The 15,973-nt window shown below is 40.1% G+C and overlaps 2 protein-coding genes across 7 annotated transcripts in view; one reads left to right on the top strand and one right to left on the bottom strand.

The window, feature by feature from the left end:
* Positions 1-233: 233 nt before the first annotated feature.
* On the bottom strand, positions 234-9,192 carry rfc4 (replication factor C (activator 1) 4). Of its 2 annotated transcripts, none has more exons than XM_034583893.1 (11): positions 9,017-9,188; positions 7,845-7,991; positions 6,657-6,735; positions 6,249-6,328; positions 5,985-6,104; positions 5,667-5,810; positions 5,464-5,584; positions 2,940-3,065; positions 2,742-2,822; positions 1,414-1,527; positions 234-677 (listed from the first exon to the last, which is right to left on the bottom strand). In XM_034583893.1, exons 2-11 carry the CDS (start codon positions 7,958-7,960, stop codon positions 582-584), a joined length of 1,077 nt encoding a protein of 358 aa, XP_034439784.1. In that variant the 5' UTR covers positions 7,961-7,991; positions 9,017-9,188; the 3' UTR covers positions 234-581. The 2 variants fall into 2 exon arrangements, with proteins under 2 accessions (XP_034439784.1, XP_034439785.1); XM_034583894.1 differs by having other exon boundaries at positions 582-677; positions 7,845-7,972; positions 9,017-9,192.
* Positions 9,193-10,883: 1,691 nt separating this feature from the next.
* The window catches only part of mcf2l2 (MCF.2 cell line derived transforming sequence-like 2), a 132,937-nt gene continuing 127,847 nt past the window's right edge, over positions 10,884-15,973 (top strand). For all 5 annotated transcript variants that reach the window (XR_004613701.1, XM_034583874.1, XM_034583877.1 and 2 more), the window contains exon 1: positions 10,884-11,245. Coding sequence is in view for 4 of the 5 variants with exons in the window: in XM_034583874.1 (XP_034439765.1) it covers positions 11,167-11,245 (79 nt within the window). In the remaining variant the exon portion in view is untranslated. The remainder of the gene's footprint in view (positions 11,246-15,973) is intronic.

Consider the following 15,973-nt stretch of genomic DNA (forward strand, 5'->3'; position numbering starts at 1 on the left):
TGCTGACCTGTCCTTGCAGACATATTGTTGATCTTCCACTTTAAATAAACTGCAATGTTTGATAAAATCTCTGATATTCTGCTTAATCAATATTTCAGTTTTCAAAAATGAAAGCTACTACTTGAAATCTCTCTAATTTCAAACTTATCGTTAAATTATTTACTTTTGTGAAGTTGTTCTTGATTTAGTTTCTGTCCCAATCATGAGCAATGACTTCAAAGAAACAAACACTGAACAGATACAGAAAAGTATTTATTATTTCACAAAATAGAAAAAGTGTCCAAAAATATTTTGGAGAGTTGCAAGAATTATGTGGAATAAAGACATCTGAATGGTGGTTCATCAGTAAGGTTCATACAGCTGCGCCTTATTTATTGAAGTGCTCACTATAGAGTAGAGGGAGACAGGAAGTAGAATGGAAGTAGTGACAGTAAACACCGACACCATCATCTGGTATCCACCGGCTGGAGTAATGTCTCAAACTAAACGAGCTGAGTCTAGTCTGTGAAGCGCTTATGTCTCAGTGAGGCTGTTGGTCCTGTTTGAAGCAGGCGGCAGCGCAGTTCCTGCCTTGTGGAGCTTTAGTTGTTCTGGGAGGACTGCTGCATGATGACTGAACAGAGACTCAACATCTGCAGGTACTCATCTGCACCATCTGACAGGCACTTACTCACAACCTGCAGCAGAGAGGAAACAAACACAAACTGAGAACTTCAGGAAGGAAGGAATCATTCCATGAAAAAAATAATTCTACATGATGACAGTTTAAGGCCCAAATAAAAAAATCATAAAATGACTGTCTGTTGAAACTCAAGATTCTTCATCAGATGCTAAAACCTACTGCTGTGTTTGGTTGGACAAAAGGAGTGGGAGTGGCATCCTCTCCTGTTACTGCTATAAGAGGAGAAGGGAAGACTAAATGTGGAAATGCAGCCAAAACCCAGGCAGGTCTTACAAAAATCAAATCAACCGTCCTACAGGGGTCTGTGCATAAATGTCATGTACGGTTTGTTAAATCACATTATATGGAATGATGAACCCTAATGTAGTTCTAAATTATATTTAGTCTCGTGAACTGACATGGATTCAAAATGTATCAGATCTGTCTTCACACTGCAGTTAACTGATCATAGTTAGTCATCAGTCAGACTCATCCAAGTTCCCAACTTTTCATGTCATGAGTAATAGTGTCCATTAGGGTTAGTATATATACTTTACTACGTATATACAAATGATTTCATATGTATTTTGTTACATCAATCACCTATTATGTGTCCAGTTGGTACTGATCAAGTAGTGACCAGCGTTGCTGCATTTGCTTTCTCCCAATTAAATGTGATTTCCCATTTTTCTTTCTTCCGCCCTGCAGGATCATTGTAGCTCCACCAGGGAGCGTTGCATTAGCTCACTTACCGCCATCTTCTCTGTGATGGCCGACTTCTGCTTGTCGTTCAGGTCCTGTTCTATGATCGACTCATGGAGCTGACCCAGAATCTGTGTGGCTGCGTAGCCTTCATCCACCATGTCCTGACAGAGGAGACATTCAACGTGTGAGACTGTGCGATGGGTGAGGCAAACGCATCGCCTAACATGCTCACTGCATGTCAACATCAGGGAGAACCACAGTGGTGTGATCCTTTAATGAGGAACATTACAGATAAAGCCGGCTTTTGGGGTTCTTTTAACTCGTAATGCTTTGGGCTACAATCTTCAGTGTGAAATATTCAATTTCAAACAACAAACAAACACAACAAAAATATTTCCACACCGGGTGTCGCATTGTCTCGAATGAACTGAATTTTTTAAACAACCATCAAAAGATCAAAGGCCGTCCGGCATTTTTCATTCTGACAAGAACACTGAGGGCAATCTACCTTAACATTAAGTAACTCACACGGAACACTGAAAAAAGACTCATGCAGACCACCTGAAGTAATGCTGGTGATTCCAGTCTTGACTGAGGCAGCAGAGCGCCGGTTCACCCATTCCACACAAAATTCAAAATAGCCAAACCTAATGACAAACTCCTTTACAGTCCTCTTAAACTGATATCCATGAACGCCTGTGGATGGATGGGACTTGACACAAGGAAGAAACCATTAAAGATTGGTGTTGATGTGAATCAGGGGGTGGATCCAGGAATTGTCTTTCACTTTCTTTAACATTGTGAAATTTTCCAACATTTTTGTGGATTTCTCAAAGAATATTTGATTCATCTTGCTAAAAAAACAGTCATGGTTAAGGGACTGATATTTATGATGGTAAACAATTTGGTGTAGATAAAATAAAAAATAAAAAATCGAGATCTTGTGAATGTAAATGTGGTTTCATAAGAAAAATGTTGTTTGGCCTTGGAGGAGGTATGTGCTGTACTGAGTATCATTGTAGTTGTCCCTGGTTTATTCATATTTTGATCATAAATGTCTTATTCCGTAAAATTGCATTATTCATATTTGCTTGTTTAGGCCCAGTGCTCTAGTGCCCTCTGCTGTCACTGCAGGAAAGAATGTATTAATTCTCTTCAGGTGGTACTGACATGATACACTTATAAACATCTATAGTCTATCTATAGTTTTTTTTCTGTAAATTGTTGTTTTCAAACAAACATTGCCATTAAATAGGCTTGTTGTCTCATCATTAAAATATAAATATTAAAATTATTTTTTTTATAAAAGTCTATCAAAATAATGGAGACTTCAAGTTAGTACACAGAAAGGGACAAAACATGTCCGTAAACCTACCCTGACAGCAATCTCTAGTTTCTCAAATGTTCCTTTGAAGCAAATCTGGAGCAAGTTGTCGATCATCTTTGGAGGAACGACCTATAAGAGAGCACAACAGTGACATGACGGGAATGTATGGTAAGATTTAACAAATGAAATGAATCGTGCATCATCAGTTGCTCCAGTCTCCTACATAACACAAGAAGTGTGTCTCACCCCGGCTATGTCCGTGATAGCCTTCTCTGTGATCTCTTTGCCGACGCTGAGGCGTGCAGCGCTCTGGAGGAAGGTGATGGCTTTCCGCAGGTCTCCCTCAGACACCCTCACCAATGCTGCTATACTCTAGATGAACAGAAACAAACATCATACTCCTTCTACACAGACTGGGTAAGTAAAGCAGCAGCACAAGTTTTCAGCATGCTGGACTTTCATACATGAAACATGCTGGTAGACAGCTGGTGGAGACACTTCGGCTGAAATGCATCCTGTATCGACCTGGTGTTAGCTGTAGAAAAACAGTCCCAACAACAGTTTCAATAGACAAAATGTGTGACTCAGGAAGACAGCATGCACTCGAAAACATACAGTATATACACAACTGTGCAAATGGAAACATTTTCCAGACAGACTAGTCTTTTGTCATTTTATTCATTCTAAATAACTTGTGCTACTACACTCTCTTCAGGTTGAACATGCTGCCAGCTCATAGTGGCTTCAGAAGATCCTGAGAGATGGATAGATAAATGAATCAATCAATTAATTTATAATATCTAAGGATTATGTCAAATGAACAGATTTGGAATATGAATTCATATTGAAGGTAATTGTTTGTAGCCACTCTTAACAGTTCCTAAGTGATAGAGTTTATAGCGTAACATTTTCTTGCTGAATTTTCAAAAACACTAATTTAGTCAGAAATCATTATGCCTAATGATTGGTTTGCTTTTTTTCCCATATATGTCTAAGTCATATGCCCATATGAATGAAGTTTAATGAAAGCCATGATGAGGCTGCACCATTATGAATAAATCAAAATCATGAGCAGAAGCAAAAAGAGACTTGTTTTTTGTAGTACAAAGATTGAAATTATAACCCTAAGCCCCTAGTCCTTCCGATTAACTTCATGTATGTAACATTTCCATATTAACCAATCATTTAATCCATATGGACTTGTAGTATATACAAATTATAAGCAAGACAACTATTCCATACACCAGATCATCTGCCTCATTATGGTTTGCCAGTTTACAGATTTTTTTCTTCCTGTTATTTACTGGAACACTTGGTAATTTATACCATTCAGTGATTGCTAAAGCCCAGTCAACACTACATGATCTTCAGCCCAATTTGCCAGCCGCTGACCAAAGCCCCTGATAAGTGATTGACTGGCAGTCCCCAAACGCTATGTGTGACCTCTTCAATAAGGCTCGCAGACTTGTCCCAAACAAGCAGACTCCAGATATATAACCTACTTGAAATCTAGTTGGAGTCAGAGTCAACTCCAACCTGTCAGAGTGCAGGATGATGTGAAGGTGGTGAAAGTACATATAGTGCTGAGGTGCCCCCTGATTTTTCCCACTGCACACTGTAATTGGGGAAATTAAGCAAAGCCATGTATGTGAGGGACAGGGTAACACAAACTCTGTGCAGCTACATAAACTTTATCAGGCTTGGACGGGTTCAGACAAAAAAAAGAAAAGAAACTGAAGCCTCGATCCATTCTATACAACTGTCTACTGAAGCATGAGGATCAGTCGGTGTTTCTTCTCATGTGTGTTTGGAATTAAATGTAGAAGTGTATTACCCCCAAACGCTAGTCAGTAGTGTAGTATGAACTCACTCCAAGTCACGTAGTGGGAACTCGGTTTCAGAAAATCCTCTCACTCCGACAGCTGTGACTGTAGTAACCGTTGCTTCCACTTGAAAGCCTCTTCTCTAAAGGCTGCTGCACACTTGAGGATTATTGGGATGATTTTAGACCTGATTCGCCTCTTCCGACAATTGCAGGGGTGTTCCCGACTAGGCCAGTCGGTGCTGATTATCGTCCCAGATAATCCTGAAGTGTGAGGGGTTTCCCAAACAATCCTGATAATACCGAATAAGTTGGAGGCCCCATGATCTCAAATCCATAATCAGCTCCAACAGAAACATGCAAAAGCCAATGAGAGTGGGCTGACCAGGAAGCGTCACCCACCGGATGTAGCGTACTGCAACTACAAACAACAATATAGCTCACGATGGAAAATGTATAAGCCAATTCCACCTTCTCAGCCATGACTACATCCATAGTTTTTTTTTTTTTTCGCTACAAAGCAGACCACACAACATTGGTCCTCCTCCATGTTTTGTTTTTCTACTGAAGTCTGAAGGGTGGTGGGAATGCACCTAAATGTTATTTGCCAACCGCGATAAAAAACTGAAGAATCTTGGGAGTTTCTGAGCAATTTCAATCGCCACTGTTACATTGTTTACTACAAATGGCAAGTATGAGGTCTTATGTTCTGTCCAAGTCAGCCAGTGTGTGCGTTCTGGCAATTATAAGATTAAAAATCTGTTACATCTGTCATTGTCTGTGTTCTCCCACGTTTTTAAAATCGGTTAAGAGTTGAAAATCCTCAAGTGTGAAGCAGCCTTAAGTCAAACATCTTGAGAAAGACAGTATTTAGCATCAATTTCATGTTGAACTCTTTATTGCCATCGCAGAGGATTTTTATTACTCTGTAATATTCTTTCTTTTTACCTGTTTGGTGAACTTGAGGTTCTCCTTGTCACAGATAGCCAGCAGGCGTTCTTCTTGTATCTGATTGGCTAAAGGTTTGAAGCGAAACTTGGAACATCTGGACGTCAAAGGCTCAATAATCCTAGAGAAGACAGACACACAGCAAGGTCAGGATCAGTCATGCAGAGTATGTTTGTGTACTGATGATCTATCGGCCAGCTGACCTGCTGATGTAGTTACAGATGAGACAGAAGCGGGTGGTGCGCGATTGCTTCTCCATGGTTCGTCTGAGAGCGGCCTGAGCTGGTGCTGTCATGGAGTCTGCTTCGTCCAGGATGATTATTTTAAAAGGAGGACATGGCTTCCCACTACAAAAACACAGCAAAGGAGCTTTAGCAGTTAAGCATTCACTGACTAAGAGATACATCTCACTCCCCATAAAAATGATATCTTTTTTTAAAGTTCATAGGGTTATTACAGAGAAAGCATTTGGAAAATTGCTCTATATTTGAGTGTGCATGTGCTGATCGGTGTTGACTCACTCTTTACGAGTCCCAGCCACAGTGAGCTGAGCGAAGTTCTTAACCTTCTCTCGGACAACCTGGATGCCTCGCTCATCTGAGGCGTTGAGCTCCAACACCCTTTGTCTGTATAGCTCAGGACTGGAGGAGAGACAGTGGAGGAGACACAAGATTCATCCATGAACAGGAAAAAGAATAATGATCAACTCAAGGGGAAAAAAGCTAACTGACATTTGAGGAAATGTAAAGAGCGGACGCTTTTCACAGCATTAACCGTTCACTCACCCATATAGTTCTCTGGCAGCAGCTAAGATGGTGGAGGTCTTTCCTGTTCCAGGAGGACCATAGAACAGTAAGTTGGGAAGCTGCAATAAAAACACAAGGAGACGCAGTGAGACATTGCCTTCATGTCTGTGTAGGAGAGCAAAGCACTTACTTAATCTCTTTATATCTGCCTTTATATGGTTGTAATATGACTGATTCATTGTAATATTGTTATTTAATTAAATGTGTCTAGAAGAAGTACAGAATTGAGGAAAAAATAGATAAAACAATTGACAAAAACAATATAAGTGTTTATGCACCGGACCAACAAAATGATTAAAGGTGAAAAATGTGACAAAGATGAAAACTTCAAGACATCACAGTTTCTATTTGTGTAAATAATGTCCACTGACAGAGTGGGATACTTACATCAGCTCCTTCCAGAGACTTCTTCAGCACTGCCACCACCTCGTCCTGAAAGGCCACCTCATCAACAGACTTAGGCCTGCTGTGGTTTGCAAAAAGAAATACTGTTGATACTTATAATATTTACCATACTGGCAACACTTATTCATTAAGCATATTTATACAACCTTGCAAGGATAAGATCTTAAGCACAGATTTAATACACCCAGTCCTCAGTTTTTTGGGGTACACTTGTAAAATCTATATAATCTCTTACAGCTCTACCATTATGCCAGTGTCTGTCCATAAGTCAATAAGGTCACATTGTTGGAAATGTGTAAATCCAATCATGTCTTTCCTGAGGTCATAGTTAAAGTTGTTGTAATGGACTACATTATACTGAGAGCTATTTTTTGACCTTCCAATTTCTGAATATGAGGGAGTCTGAATTCTTCTTCTCACAACAAACAGTCCCGGAGAACTCCACCATCATTAAATCAATGATAAAACAAGACTGTATTAAGCCCTCTAGGACAACTTCAACTAAAGCCAAACATAATGGGAATTGCAACTGAATAGTTTATGAAGACACAGTACAGTGCAGATGTATGTAATAGAATCAAATGGACACTCAGTGTATACCATTGACCTTTGGTACTAGAGAGTACATGAAGGGCTGGGTGATGTATCAAATACATAAATGTAAATGGACAGTGTGTAAAATATCTACACTGTGAAAAAAGTATAATCATGCCATGCAAAAAGCCAGCTGCATTAGGTGTTTTCTAATCAAGGCAGTCCCATTAACTTGTATGCAAATAGTTACATGATAGTTTGCAGGATTTGAAACGTGTGCAGGGAAAAAAACATATGATTCTTGCAAGAATCATAATTCTTCATTCACAGAGGACAGACGTTTGTGGTTTGAGTCACAATATGATGCTCCTTGTTCTTTTTTAAATGTAAATGTCAAGCATTTTTAATCAGGAGTCAGTTTTGAATGAAATCACAAGAAAAATCACGAACCACCCTAATTAGTTTTCCAACATCTTGCAGGGGGGGAATGAATATTCTACAGTATTCTCTTGGTTAAATCACACCAGGTAAAGGAATGCTGTAAAAGTTTCTCCTGTGCCCAGTGCTTCTGATTCTGGTAGATTCGTATAGTTACACAAACACAGCATACAATCCACCTTTGGGCTTCATACTTACTATTTTTCTACCCATGGAATAGCCTTGGCTTTCTTCTCTGTACTGGGCCCCGATGCCGACTTGTCTTTCTGGGGTCTGGTAGTTTGAACAGTTGCTCCTTTCAAAAAGGCCTGCATTTCTGCTGATGTCTGGTTTTGGCTAAAGCAGCAAAAACACACCAAACCAACATTAAGATGCATGAACAGACAAACAAATTGATAAATGTGAGACAAAGAAGCAACTGAAGCATGGGGCTTTCCTTATAAAGAAGATGCAGACAAACTAACACCTGTAACAGCAGAGAGTACACACTAAAGCCTTGCAGACATTTAACTTGCAGACTTTCAGTCATTTCACTAAGACACGAACTGGGACTACAGTGGAAATGCTAATTAACATGACCAACTGTGATATCTGCGTTATCCAGTTTTTGAAAAGCTAAGTTAAAGAAGAATCACCTGTCCCCAAAATCTGCACTTTAACTCTCTTAACTGTGCAATATTCAATCTGTCTGTGCAATACATTGGTTCATGTGCAATCCACTCACTGTTCACGTTGTTCTTGTTTTTACACTAACTGTATATATCAGTTTTTATTCAATTTATATTTTTCTATATTTTTTACATTTACCAACACTTAAGTATGGTATATTATTACTTACTGATGACTGTTTTTGACTCTTGCTGCTGTAATATTGCAAATTTCCCCACAGTGGGACTAATAAAGGATTATATTATCTTATCCTAGAAAATAGTTTGCTGCAGTAAACTCTCACGTTTGATTTGTTCGACATTACAGCAGGAAATACAAAACTAACACCAGGTGGACGTAGCTCGACTGTAAGAGGATATTCAATACGTTTGGTTATACAGCAGATATACAGCTACCTGTGGCACAGGTCTTTATCCAGACAGTGAGGTTAGGACAACAGAGCTGAAGTACTCAGCTTATCAGGTTGTAGCCATGCTAGAACCGAGAAGAATGACAATAACATTGATAGTTTTAAATGAAGTCTGGCAGAGCACCTCTCCGCACCATCACTGCCGATGTGATTAAGTTTTATAAGCTGTTGATCTCACGTTGTTTAGCGTCATACGGCTACTGACCCGCTAACACCACTGAGCCGGAGGTGTTTACTAATGGTTAGCTAACAGTATTAGCCAGTTGTTCGCTACAGTACACATGGAGCTCACCTTATATATCAACCGCTGTGAAGACCAACTCGGACCCAAGTGTCGGAGTCAGTGCGTGTCACAGGCTGAACCAGAACTATGATGTCAAGTCCGCGAGGAGCCGCTTGTTGTCATGTGGAACAGCGGCAAGATCTTCCCGCTCTGGCGGCGAACAAAACTTCCGCCGACGTCATGTTGTGGCTTCCAATCAGATGCTGCGGATGCTGGAGTCGGCCCCGCCTTTCCTGTGCTCGTGCACATAGAGGAGCTGTTCTTTTGTCCCACCTTCTACTTTATGACCTGTACTGCTGACAGCCACCAGGGGGCGGCGGGGATGTTTCGTCACCTCGTCCATCTTCGAGGCGACCTCGAGACGCTGGTTTACAACAGCAGACAAACAAAAGTCATATGTATTTAATAATCAGAAATAAGAACCAACCTGAAGATGATTATAGAATAAATCAAAAACATTAAATAATTATTAACAATGTGACTATTACGCACAGAGTCCGGGCCTCCTGTCCGTATGAGAACAAACACCAGCTGCAGGAGCATAAGGTTAGTACCATAGATTGTGTATACTGAGGTTAGACCAGATGAATACACAGCCACACCCACATCGCTGTGCTTTGTTCGTGCACAGTATCTCATCTCACTTTAAATTTGCATTGGACTGTAAAAACGTGCATTTCCCCGGTTATTTCTTTTCCAATTTAGCCTGAAACAAGCACATAATCCAGCATGAGCAGAATATAATGCTGTAATGAATGAACAGACATAACTTCATACATGGTCTTACTGCAGCTGCTGTGCCAATGATGCTGCATGTTTCTATTGTTTGAAAGCCTCTGGCCTGTAATTGGCTGGCAGAGGGAGCACAGTAAGTGGCTGTGCACAGATGTCTCAGGCTAATGGTTGTCTGGCTCCCAGTCCCTGGAGCCTCTGGTGATGAGATGCTAACGCCCCTGGCAGGCATTGCCTCAGGGATTAGCACTGCTATATGGTGGTATTGAAAGTACCCAGGCAGCCAAAGCAGTAATGAGGAATGGTGTTTAATTTGTGCTCACATGATATAATGATGGTGAAATCTGAGATGCTGCACACTAGCACTGTCTATTAGCTGTGTTTTCCTTTCCAAATCTAATAAACTGGGAGTGTGTTTCTGCAGCTCCGGTCCATGTACGGTCCAGCTCCAGGGTTTCCCTCCTGGACTTAGTGACCCCCTCCCCATCCATCAATCCATCCCTCCCCCCCCCCCCCACTCTCCCTCTGTGTTTCTCCCTCCGCCCTGCAGGTGTAGCAGCCCTCTGATTCGTTACCACCCCCCTCCTCTTCGTGACTCATCTTCTTTATTATAGCAAACAGAGCAATCATCAGAGGAGCATCAGCAGTGTTTCCTACCGAGAGCCTGAGGAGTGTCTCTGTCAGGGGAGGGGACTTACATGGGACATACATTGGAGCATCTTTTCCCTTTTATGTGTGACACATGTCTTGGACTGTGAGGATTATTGTGACCTGGAGAATATTGGCAGCATCATGAAAGGTTTGAAGAAGTGCCTCAGTAACTGATGTTTTGCTGAGCTTTTTAAAAATCTAATTACTGGATGGTTATTTTGTTGTGTGATTTACAAATTTATTAACAACCTGGCTCTTGTTGAAAATTATTTCCTGCCTGTTTAATTCAACATCTTCCTAGTTTGCTGGTTGGCATGGTGACATACTGCCTCTTTTGTTTGATGAGTGACTTTGGTGTTTATTTTCTGGTCAACTGGCTGATAAATGAAGTTGATGACTCAACAGTGACCGAGTGTTTATCATATTCTCTGACTAGCTGATGTTTATTTCACCTGTACCTGATTTACAAGCAGATTTTTTTATTTCCAGGCTTCCTGTTTTGCTGAATGTCTGTGAGAGGCATCATCATAACCATCCTCAGGATTTGTGACTGTGTGGATTTGAAGGACCTGGGATGATGGAGGGAAGGGGTCTGATGGAAGATAAATAAAAAAAAAAAAGAGACAACTACGAACAACTAGTAGCAAAGCTGAGGAGAAAACTTGACTGGATTAGGGAGCAAACGCAGGAGAGATAGTTGAGGAAGGAAGGGGGACAAGAGGAGGCGTGGCAGCGGGGAGAGAGGAAAGGAGAGTGGATGCAACACACACCCTGAGATGCTGTGCTGGCTCAGAGAAGACGAGATGTCGGTACAGGAGCTGCTACAGAGGGTGCAGTGTGTCATCACTCATGTCGGTAAGTCATTTACCCTCGTCTTCCTCCGTGTATTGCACATGTTCAGATGTGTAAAAGTCAAAGACCTTTGGTGTTTCTCCTCTGGGGAAAATGGACAAATGTACAGGAGAGCCCTCTCCTCTGGAACTATCCCCTGTTGTGTGTGAGGGAAATGTGCTGTAATATGCGATTGTGTCGAATGGAAATCTTTGAATTGGTTGAAAATGAGGAGAGGCAGAGCAGATGATAGTGGGGAATGCAATCGCCATCCTCTCATCAGGACCGCTGGAGTGAGGAGGGATGCAGAGAGATGCTCTGCACATGGGCAGAGGGGGATGAATGTCATCAGGATACTACAGGGCAGCCGTTGAGTTTGACCACTGTTGTTTTGTCTTTTTATCTGATCATCAACATTTCACTGCATGTATTTATCATGGTGGTTCTCTATTTGACAGCATATATAAGTTATTGATTAGCTTTGAGTGGATGTTTTATGACTGCAGTATCTGATTCTCTGTGTTTGATATTGAAAGATTTACAAGAATTAAATTACAGCACTGATCCTGTACACACGGTTGCTTTAGTGTGATCAAGGCTTATTAAAGTAATTATGAGTAGGAGTTATTCTGCAGGATGACTGGAGATCCAGTCAGATCCAGATTGCATTCTTTTTTCACCAATAACATGTACAAGGTCAGGGTTAATTGGAGAAGTATATTCACTATACTTCAATTTTATCCTTCATCCTGTCCTGTCTCTCTACCCTTTTTGTCCTCTTTAGCCATCTTTTCCCTTTTCCCTCCTTTCCACACACCTTGCATCGCCACCATTCCTCATTCCCTGCCATCTATCCTTGTCCGTCCCTTCTGCCCTTTCTCTCTGCCTCCCCATCATCTCTCTTTCCTTCCCTCTCTTCTACTCATTTTCCCCTCCTCCCTCCATCTTTTCTCTTCTTCCTCCTCCTCGTCCTGCTCGTCTTCCTCCTCCGGTTCTGTGTCCGGGTTATTGTGGGGAAGTAGGTTAATGTGCCACGCTGGAGACTGTCGCACAGCATCCTCCATCACTGCACTTCCTGTATTGCATTGCAGCTATCTGGTGGTGGGTGGTGGGGGTTGGGGTCCGTCACCATGGAAACTGTGCTAGCTTTTGCTAAGCATGAGAGCCTGAATTGATTTATTGGTTTCCTACATTTTAAACACATATGCTGTTGCAGTTTCATTTTATATGAACATTTTAGGAGTCAGGCTCAGAAGAGTATGTGATATGATCAGGAAAAGTGGCTTAAAACTGTTTCATACTGTGAGCAATATATGCAGTGAAACATATTGTTTGGAGGAACCATGGAACTATTGATATGGACTTTTAATCCATGTTAGATATAAACAATCAAAACTCACCACACCGTCCAGTAGCTGGTCTTCTTGTTATTTTCAAACTGTTCTGGTTCAAATGTTCCAGAATAGACAAAAATGACAGATGCCAATGTGCTGATTAGTTTCCTCCACATCACTCCTACTACTGTTTTCTTATTCATTGTTCACATATATAAAGTAACTTAAAGTTTGGAATAAATTTATCTTACACACACTGTCGGTGTAATAGGTTTTATTATGACATATACACTAAATTAAATATTCACACCTCAGAATCAATGACTTTTTGCCTGCCAGATATTTGTTTCTCTTTGGAAATGATCATTTAAGATAAAGTTCTCTGGATCAGCGCAGAGTTGCATGAATTAGAGAGGTGAGGTTACCAGGTTGTTAACCACTGCGGTTATATGCAAATGACTTGGGAAGATCAGTGCTGTTCATTGACCAGCAGAGAGCTCACTCGCTCCTGTTGAACCACACAGCTGTTTGTAGGACATCAGCACAGCTTCTTGTAGTGGCAATATTGTTATATTGGAAGACTACATACAGTATACACAAGCCTTATATTAAAGGTAACCATATACTTGCTTATTTACAGAATGTAAATGAAACAAACTAAGAGGAGTAGTTATAATAGAATTCAAATTCAGCATGTCTTCTCATCTCTAATTTCTCTGTCTAGTCCTTTTGTAGACGACCTGTTGTCTGATTGTAACGTTAGTTTGTCATTAGTGTCACGTAGAATAGACAGAGCCTCCTTGCTGTGTGTTAGATGACTGTGTTGAATGACTGTCACATGACAGTAGTAGTTGTTCATTTAAATCATGGTTAGAATATATAGATTTTTAACAGTTGGAAATATTCCCAGTCGCTTTCTTTCTGAGCTGAAGTGAGGTCATGGTTTGTATTTAATATGCTCACTTTCAATTTTAAATTTGTTGAGAAATAGTCTGTACTACATTACTCTTCTAGAAATTACAATAGTTTATTTTTACCTTCCTGTTTGTGACAGGTCAAAAGAGAGGGAGAGGTAACAGTTTAATTCACCAGCTTTAGAGGCACTACTAGAAAATGATTTTCAGCCAGGCTGCCTAAGTGCTTCTACTAAGCTAGGCTAACTTTGATTTCCATACTTAGAGCGTCATTCTTAAAAAGAAAGTGCATTTCCCAGCACTATAACAGTTAAGTGCTGTGAAATGAGAAAAAGTCTAAAGTCTGAAATAAAGTAAATCCACTATAATCCATAATATTGGGACCATACTCCAACTTTAGTATGTAGTTTATATACTTCACTATATGTGTCCATATAATATATATAGTAGATTAGTAGTAAGTACATGACATGTAGTAAGTACATGCCTATGTACACTGTACATGATGTACATCATGTACAGTGTACATAGTCATAAGTCTGTTATCAGGGTGTTTACAAATTAAACATATTTTCTGATTAATGTACATGTACAAATTGATTACATTCAGATATTAATATGCACATCAAGCTTCATATTCATAAAATGGTATATGTTACAAACTTGTGTGCACATTCACAATCTGAGTACTCACAAACAGTCCCACAACTCTCCACTCATATTTGTTAATGATATTTAGAAATGTAGATTGTCCAATGAGACTGCAGGCATTAGGGAATTATTACAGAAAAGTTAAATATAATGTGAAAATATAAATATTTTGCCTAATTAATTTGCTACTGGGGGAATATTGGCTTAAGAGTATTCTAAGTTATGGTAAAATCTCCTTTAGAACTTATTATTCCTATTATAAACATACATGCATATATTACAGAAAACCTGCTCTTCCTTTGGCATTGTTATGATCACATAATCTTACACACATCTACACCTATACTGCTCATAGACTACTTAATAACATGACTCACAGCTAAATCTTCTATTGGTGGCCAATGATGTCACAACAGCACCAGGACGTGTAATTTCCCATCAGGCCTGTGTTCCCTTCATGCATAATTCATGGTTGCGTCTGCTGCTTTATGGGTTCCCGATCTAAAATGGCTACTCATGTCCCACTGAAGCATGCAGTTAGGGTGAGTAATACTGAGGCCTGCAGATAGGAGCTCGCTTCTCAGACACAATTTGAAGCTCTCTATCTTGAACTGAATCCCCTGCCCCCGCTCTGTGAGCTGCTCCTAAACTGGTAGTTTATTAGAGGAGGGTGTGTCAGTGGGACCTGTGAGTGACATCTCTCGTGGAAAGGTCAGGCTGCAGGGAGGGATGATGCTCAATGTATTTGCTCTGAGCAAATCAGGGTAAAGGAAGTTAATATCTCTAAATGAATCTGTAGAAAGCTTTATATTGCACAGCAGACAAGTGATGTCTACTGACATCATATCTGTCTCTCTCAGAACCAAATTTCTGGGCTATAGACTTTATACCCATTTTTGACCATGTCCAAGAACAGTTCGATTCAAATGATAAGTCTTCTTTGATACAGTTTGGTTCCAATGGTTATGATTTCATCATTGGTTATAATAACATTGCGGTCAACAATTAAGCTATGAAATAATTATATTATTAGATCTAATATATACATATACATGTATAAATCTAAAAGATATATAAAAATATAAAGATCAGAACAGTCTACACACCCCTATTAAAATGCCAGGTTGTTTTTATGTAAAAAAAGAGATCAACATAAATCATGTCAGAACTTTTTCCACCTTTAGGTGACCAATAACCTGCACAATTACACTGAAATCAGACAAAATCCCCATGAAATTTAAAATCCCTTTCAAATTTACCCGATAGCTCAAACCAACTGCGAGGTTCAACATCATTAAAAAAATATATGGTCCATTTGATGCATTAATTCCGTAATGGCATTTATGCTATTTTGTTAAGTTTTTATCCCTTACATATTCTCATTAAAATGTTTAAGGTCAAACTAATTTAAAGGATTTTTCTGTCATAGTATGAGAAAATAAAATCTGAAGATATCAATTGTAAGGAGTCTTGAAGAGCACTTGCCTCCTATGTATGTGGAGTAACACAATGTAATTTGGTGTGTTGCTGACAGTCTAGTGGGCTGAAGGAAATACTATACATACAAGGACAGAGCTGCCACACAGGGGAGAGAGACATCAGAGGAACACACTTGGTGAGAGACCCTGAGAGACTGAGCTGAAATACCTGATTTAGTTCTGACTTTATGTTTGTTACTGATTAAGTGAGAATAAAGAATGCTGAAAGCGAATGGTTTATCTCTGGCTGCTGTGGGGAGACCCCGGTGGCATCGGCAATTACCACAAAGTAGAGATCCAGAACAGCAGCTGTGCAGTGTTTCCGTCATCTGTTGGCAAAGGAGGAAAGAGGATTAGCATGACAGCCACAAGTAA

Source organism: Hippoglossus hippoglossus, chromosome 4 (assembly GCF_009819705.1).
Source record: "Hippoglossus hippoglossus isolate fHipHip1 chromosome 4, fHipHip1.pri, whole genome shotgun sequence".
NCBI classification, from domain to species: domain Eukaryota; kingdom Metazoa; phylum Chordata; class Actinopteri; order Pleuronectiformes; family Pleuronectidae; genus Hippoglossus; species Hippoglossus hippoglossus.

Coding starts and splice junctions, on each gene's coding strand:
- rfc4 (XM_034583893.1), bottom strand. CDS start 7,960: ATGCAGGCCTTTTTGAAAGGAGCAACTGTTCAAACTACCAGACCCCAG. Junction 6,736..7,844: donor ATTCCATGGGTAGAAAAATA/GTAAGTATGAAG, acceptor TGCAAACCACAG/CAGGCCTAAGTCTGTTGATG. Junction 678..1,413: donor CCATCACAGAGAAGATGGCG/GTAAGTGAGCTA, acceptor TCTCTGCTGCAG/GTTGTGAGTAAGTGCCTGTC.